The sequence below is a fragment of the Danio rerio genome, chromosome 18 (genome assembly GCF_052040795.2).
Source record: "Danio rerio strain M-AB ecotype USA chromosome 18, GRCz13ab, whole genome shotgun sequence".
In the NCBI taxonomy this organism is placed as follows: domain Eukaryota; kingdom Metazoa; phylum Chordata; class Actinopteri; order Cypriniformes; family Danionidae; genus Danio; species Danio rerio.
The window spans coordinates 31,519,583-31,526,259 of record NC_141038.1 but is presented as its reverse complement, the minus strand read 5'-3'; the positions used below and the strand labels follow the sequence as shown (position 1 = coordinate 31,526,259).

Genomic DNA, 6,677 nt, shown 5'->3' with positions numbered 1-6,677 from the left:
TTTATATTATACATATAGTTGAAGCCCCCCTGAATTATTAGACCCCCTGTTTATTTTTTCCCCAATTTCTGTTTAAGGAGAGAAGATTTTTTCAACACATTTCCAATCATAATAGTTTTGATAACTCATTTCTAATAACTGATTTATTTTATCTTTGCCATGATGACAGTAAATAATATTTTACTAGATATTTTTCAACAATCTGTATCTTTAAACTGTATCACACTTCTATACAGCTTAAAGTGACATTTCAAGGCTTAACTAGGTTAATTAGGTTAACTAGGCAGGTTAGGGTAATTATTGTATAACGATATGTAACGGGTTTTATTTTTAGAATGTTGTAGTGACACACTGAGGGCAGGATACAACTGCAGCCACACTTGACTTTTCTCCCCATAGACTTCCATTCATACGCACGCGAATGCGTCAGACCGGAAACGCAGGGTCATGTTCATGCATCAAGTTTCGCAGGTTGCTGCAGTGCAAAGTTCAAGCTTTAGATGATCTTTGTGTTTGATCTGTGTGTACAATGTCTGCGTAATCGTGGTTTACAGTGAATTTAGACCGGTTTAGTAGAAATGTGTGATATGTATTGGCTCTGATAATCAAAAACACATTTTGAGTCCAAAAGATTCTCTGCCTGATGAAGCCCAATAACAGAGTTATAATGACGTTATAATTGTAGAATTGTACATGAATAATAAAATTTTTATTAAGATAAAATAAGATTTTTATGTTTTGCCAGGTTCTGCAAGTAGATGAGCATGTCATTGGAGTAGACTATGACCAGCTTGTGAAGTTACTTATAAGATCTCAGCTCATGGGGTATTACCATTAAAATGAAACTTTTCCAGCAGAATATGACGCTTTAAAAAATTCCATCAGCACTGATAATTATGAAACGCATGGCTGAGCACCATTCATTCTTTTTCCTACAGCTTAGTTCCTTATTTATCAGGGGTTTCCACAGCATAATGACTATAAGACAATTTTTCCAGCAAATGTTTGACACAGCGGATGCCCATCCAGCTGCAACCCAGTATTTGGGAAATACCCATTCACACACACTTCACCAAGCAATCAGAGCAGCCGGAGGAAACCCACGTGAACACCGAGAAAACGTGCAAACTCCACAAAGAAATGCTAACTGGCCCAGTTAGGACTCGAACCAGCAACCTTCTTGCTATAAGGGCAACAGTGCTAACCCCTGAACCACTGTGCCACCCCTGGCTTAGCATCAATAATAACTAATCCTAACAGCAGAAATTCACCAATTTAGAAAAATGCTTCTCCGTGTCTTTAATATATAATGTGACAAACAAACTCAGTTCTGGGTCGTGGCTGGAATGGCGTCCAGTGCATAAAATATATGCTAGAGTAATCCAATAGTATCTGGATGCAGACATGGATTTGCAAGAGACTGCATACTAGCAAAGTCAGACGCAATGCATTCAATGGAGCTAGTAACGTCACTGTGAGGGGTAGGGGTTGAGTTTGGTGTGAGCATTAGTCTGCATCCAGACCCCTCTTGAATTATTGGAGGAGAATTCGATTGTGGCGACCCCTTATAAATCAGAGACTTAGCCAAAGAATAGCCGGCGAGTGAGTGTTTTGCCTATATTCTGCTGTAATACAAAACTTCAGATGCTCAACAGTCAGTGGTCATCATCATCTGTTTCTCTTCTTCCTGATGAGCCATATACATTATCAACAGGTCACAGATCTGTAGCTACTGCAGGAAGGCTCAAGCACATTCATTCTGTGTCTCAAAGGCACACTGCTGCAGCACATGCAGATTGAGACTGGATCTCAGTGTCTGTTTTTCGCCCTGAAACAAGCTGAAATGTGGACATCTCTGGATCGTACGTGCGAAAGGGTTCATTTTGTTTTATATTGCTGGTTCAATATTTTTATAAAAAGAATATAGTTCATACCTGTCAACCCTCCCGTTTTTCCTGTGTTTCTCACGTTTTTTAGTCTTTCTCTGAAGGGTGGCAACAAACATTAAAGAGCCGATCCTCCCTATACACAACCCATACCGCCGAACCACCAGGGGCCGCCTCTTGCTCTTAAATGTGAGTCTGTTCTGTGCTTTCGTTTTATTTAGGCATGAAAACACTTTGAAATGAATATAAAAGCAGCGAGATTCTCTTCCTTTTCGTTACAGGTGCTGTCACCTACGGTGGCCGGGAAGTGCAAAACAACATTACAAAGTTTGAAACACTTTTACAAAGCTCGAGACAAATTTACATTTTGAAACAACATTTTTACCTATCATCAGACACAATTACATAGGAAAAACTATTTTACCAAGGACAAAACAAATTTACATTTTAGAAAACAAATTAACAAGACGCAAAACACTTTTACAAATTCCGAAACAAATTTACAATTACAGATTTCTTACGGAAAGGGAATGTACCACACAATGGAAGTGACGTAGAATGTACATATAAATTTGTTTCGGGATTTGTAAAAGTGTTTAGCGTCTTGTTATTTGTTTTCTAAAATGTAAATTTGTTTTGTCCTTGGTAAAATAGTTTTTGCTATGTAATTGTGTCTGAAAAATGTTATTCAAAATGTAAATTTGTCTCGAGCTTTGTATAAGTGTTTCAAACTTTGTAATGTTGTTTTGCACTTCCCGGCAGTATTATGTAATACTGTTTGGGTTACTTACATATATTTTTTTTGTGTGTGTGTGTGAGACGACTGTTACAAAGGATTGGATATTTATAAAGAATTATTGTTTTCATATTTATGAAAAACATTTGAAGTTCTAAAGCAGCTGTGTCCTTGAAAAAGACGTGTTAGTGTCATTTGAAACTGAATTGGAAATAACGTTATTTTAATATAGTCGTCGACTGAGTCTGGCCGGTCTAATGCTTGAAACTCCAGAGCTAAAAAGGATTCCCACTCCGGCCCTGGCATAAATTGTTTGGAAAGCAATTAAATGCTTTCATTTATAATGTTAGATGTGTGCCGTTTTAAAGTGACACTTGTTAATGAATGTAATCAAACAAAAGATCCAAATAAATAAGGTTTATCTACTGCTCTTCAATCAGAATATGTAGGTTATACAGTGAAGAAAAGATTAGTGTGATTTGATTACTTGATTCTGTTTCTTTATAATAGCTTTTCATTTTAAAAAGCTAAACAGTTTGCTAATTTATTTGTTAGCTAATGTAAGCTATTTGTTTATCATTTTGTAAATAATAGCAATAAAACATATTACTGATCGTTTAACTGTTTATTTACAGTAAAACAGCTCCAGAAGAACAGATTTAGTAATTTGGGGATTTAAAAAAAAAAAAATAAATAATATATATATATATATATATATATATGTATATATATATTTTTTATTATTATTTTTTTTATTATGCATAACATAAAGGCTTGTTCATAATGCAGATAATAATAATAAAATCTGACAAAATCAGCAAAAATCAGCAGATGAAAGTATTAGTGCAAAGATATAATGATTCTCTATATGTTAGACATATATATTTCTGTGAGAGTCATTTTTTTGGGCAAGAAGCTGACCTGTATTTCTGCATATGGAAAACCCAAAGTAACAAAAAAAAGTCAAGTGAATGCATGAACAATTCATTCATAAACAATGGCATTTTTCTAGCAAATCCCCATAAAAGTTTCACTTCATTTATTAGACACATGTAGTTGTTTTGGGTCATTCAGAAAAGCTTGATATTCCTGTTTGACGTGTTATGATGTCAAACGGGGCTGGCATTAGCCATGGCATTTACTGTAATTGCACTCATTCCACCTCTTATAACAACACTGAATAACAATGTTCAATGTTCTTGTGATACGCTTGGCCTTGCTGTTGCCTTTTCTGCTTGAAACAGGTAAGATCTGATGTTTTAATACAATAATAATTATAATTTAACAACAGTTCCCAAAAGGTTGCCTTGTTTTTGAAAATGGCAATAAAATCAAGAAAATGTGTTAATGTATTTTGTAAATACAAAGTTTGATGTTGATGGTTGCAACACTGTCCAATAACATGGAACAGGACTAAAACATAAAATATACTACATTATTGAAACAGGTGAAATATGAGAGTTTAATGTTTGTCTATACAACGCGCATATCAATCTTTGCAAGTAAAGCTAGATCGTTTTATAATTTTGTGACAGATGTTGAGATGAAACCTCAAGTGAATGTTCTTGATACTTGTAGCTGGAATAAATGGTTTTTAAACTGAAAATTCAACATCTTAAATGATGGTTTGGGGAGTAGCAGAACAAAATGGTATAGAGGGACTAACAAATATCAGGTACCGTTAACATTGAGGCATATATTAAGATGGAAAAGAGACATAAACTGCTGTCATGATAACAGCTTTTATTAGAGGTCTATGGTTATTAGATCAAGTCTCATTCTGTATCTGCACAACAGTGTGCTTGGTACACACTGACTGTTTGACTTTCCTAAAATGTGTGACTTATTATGAGAAGGAGATTCAGGCAACAACGACAACTGATGAGGATCTGAAGTCTGTCTTGCTTATAACACATTAACAATTAGTATCTTTGTCTCCCCAAATAAATGAAATTTATGATGTCAAAATTTATGATGTGTTTTGATCAAAATCAAAGCTTGTTCACATTTCCAGAATACAGTTTATTTAGTCAGTGAAACATTTGCATCTTTTGTCAGTCAATTTTTTAAAAAGGATTAAAAGCAAATTCTTTTTAAAAGCTTTTGATAAAAACGTCCCAATTTTTGTTTTAATTATTTTTTATATTTATTTATATTTGTTTTAATTGTTTTCTATAAGAAAGTATTTATGCTAGAAATATGATTATTTATACTGTCAACCCATCAGAACATGTATAATTACTGAATTGTCTAATGATTTATCAACCTTTTTTTCCAGCTCATGGACATTATGGATTTGTCCAGTTTACCTGCCATATGCTTGGTTCTCTACAAAATGTAGAGGTTACATACTCTATCTATTTTGACACAACCGAATTGCTGAGATTCAACAGTACAGAGAATAAAGCCGTTGCTTACACTGAATATGCAATGAAATGGGCAAATGATTTAAATAAACAGCCTAAATGGCTACACGAACAAGTAGAGAAAAATATTGCAGACTGCAAGCTCTTTGGGGAGACATATTTCCCTCTTGTAGCAAAAACAGGTAAGATGCATTGAACACTTACTGTTAGTGTTTACAACATGCATGAAACTCAGAATGAGCATGATTATGTCTACAGTAAAACCAGAAGTCTTTGTGCGGTCATTAAGGGAGGCCAGTGGTAAAAGGCCAGCACTGTTGAGCTGCAGTGCCTATAACTTTTACCCCAAGCACATCAAACTGACGTGGATGAGAGATGATAAAGTGGTTACAGCTGATGTGATGTCCACTAAGGTGATGGCTGACGGAGACTGGTACTACCAAATTCACTCTCACCTAGAATATTTTCCTCAACCTGGGGAGAAGATCTCCTGTGTGGTGGAACACGCGAGCTCCCATAAACCCATGATCTATTACTGGGGTGAGAACACAATTATGGTACTATAAAACAAACTGAGAGAAATGACCACAGAGACCAAACTGTAATTTCTACCACATGCTTGTTCCCTTTATTATGAATAGTGCATTTACCTCAGTGCATACTTCAAGCATAATGAATTTGACAAAACTGTGCACTGCATAGCAAAAGAAGAATAGTTTTGCATTTACTCACATTTACATATATATATATATATATATATATATATATATATATATATATATATATATATATATATATATATATATATATATATGTATATATATATATATATATATATATATATATATATATATATATATATATGTATATATATAATTTTATTATTATTATTTATTTTATATAAATATATATATATATATATTTTTTCAGATTCATTTTTGACAGAGTCAAACAAGAATAAGATAATAACTGGGGCTGCAGGAATAGTTCTGGGGGCCATAATGGCTGCCGGAGGACTGATCTACTATAAAAGAAAACACACAGGTTAGTTTGCAGATACACACACTTAAAACAATTATGATAAAGCACTAGAGATTTCATGCTTTTTCTATTTTTTTATGTAGTGAAATCCCATGTTCATGTCCTTATTTACTAGTAGGCAACACATCAGCTGGAAGTCAATACATCGGATGCTCTGAACCTCTGCAGACCCTCAGCGAGTAAATGAAGATGTGCAGTGGATAAGCACAGACTGTGTACCTGCATGTGAAAAACACTAATCCTCTCTGTAAGATCTGTAAAGACCTTTAAGATCTCAACTGCAACTTTTATTGATTGATTGATTGAAAAATCAGTCAATTTTATTGATCTTTTATTGAAAAAGAGACTTTCTCCTCTGGTTAGTTTTACAATCACATTTGATCATCACACATTATCTTTCATAAGGATTTAGTCTAAATAATCTTTGTTTTATGTATGACGATTCATAATATCTCTATCTAATATGGTATATGTGCTCATAGACATCTCCGTAAGGATAAACTGACAGATCAGTTATCTCAACAGGATGTCTATATTATGAAGATAAAGCACAGTGGCTCTATTATTGTACGATGTACCACCAAAAATGTTTTATTTACTAATTTTTAAATGAACAATGAAATAAATGAAATAAATTCAGTGTTTTTT

General features: G+C 33.9%; 1 protein-coding gene across 3 annotated transcripts; it reads left to right on the top strand.

Moving 5' to 3' along the window:
- The first annotated feature begins 3,744 nt into the window (after positions 1-3,744).
- mhc2dbb (major histocompatibility complex class II DBB gene) lies at positions 3,745-6,677 on the top strand. 3 transcript variants are annotated; one of them, XM_087292665.1, is made up of 5 exons: positions 3,745-3,866; positions 4,901-5,170; positions 5,247-5,528; positions 5,919-6,032; positions 6,148-6,677. In XM_087292665.1, the coding sequence occupies exons 1-5, from the start codon at positions 3,809-3,811 to the stop codon at positions 6,210-6,212; spliced, it is 789 nt and encodes a 262-aa protein (XP_087148791.1). In that variant the 5' UTR covers positions 3,745-3,808; the 3' UTR covers positions 6,213-6,677.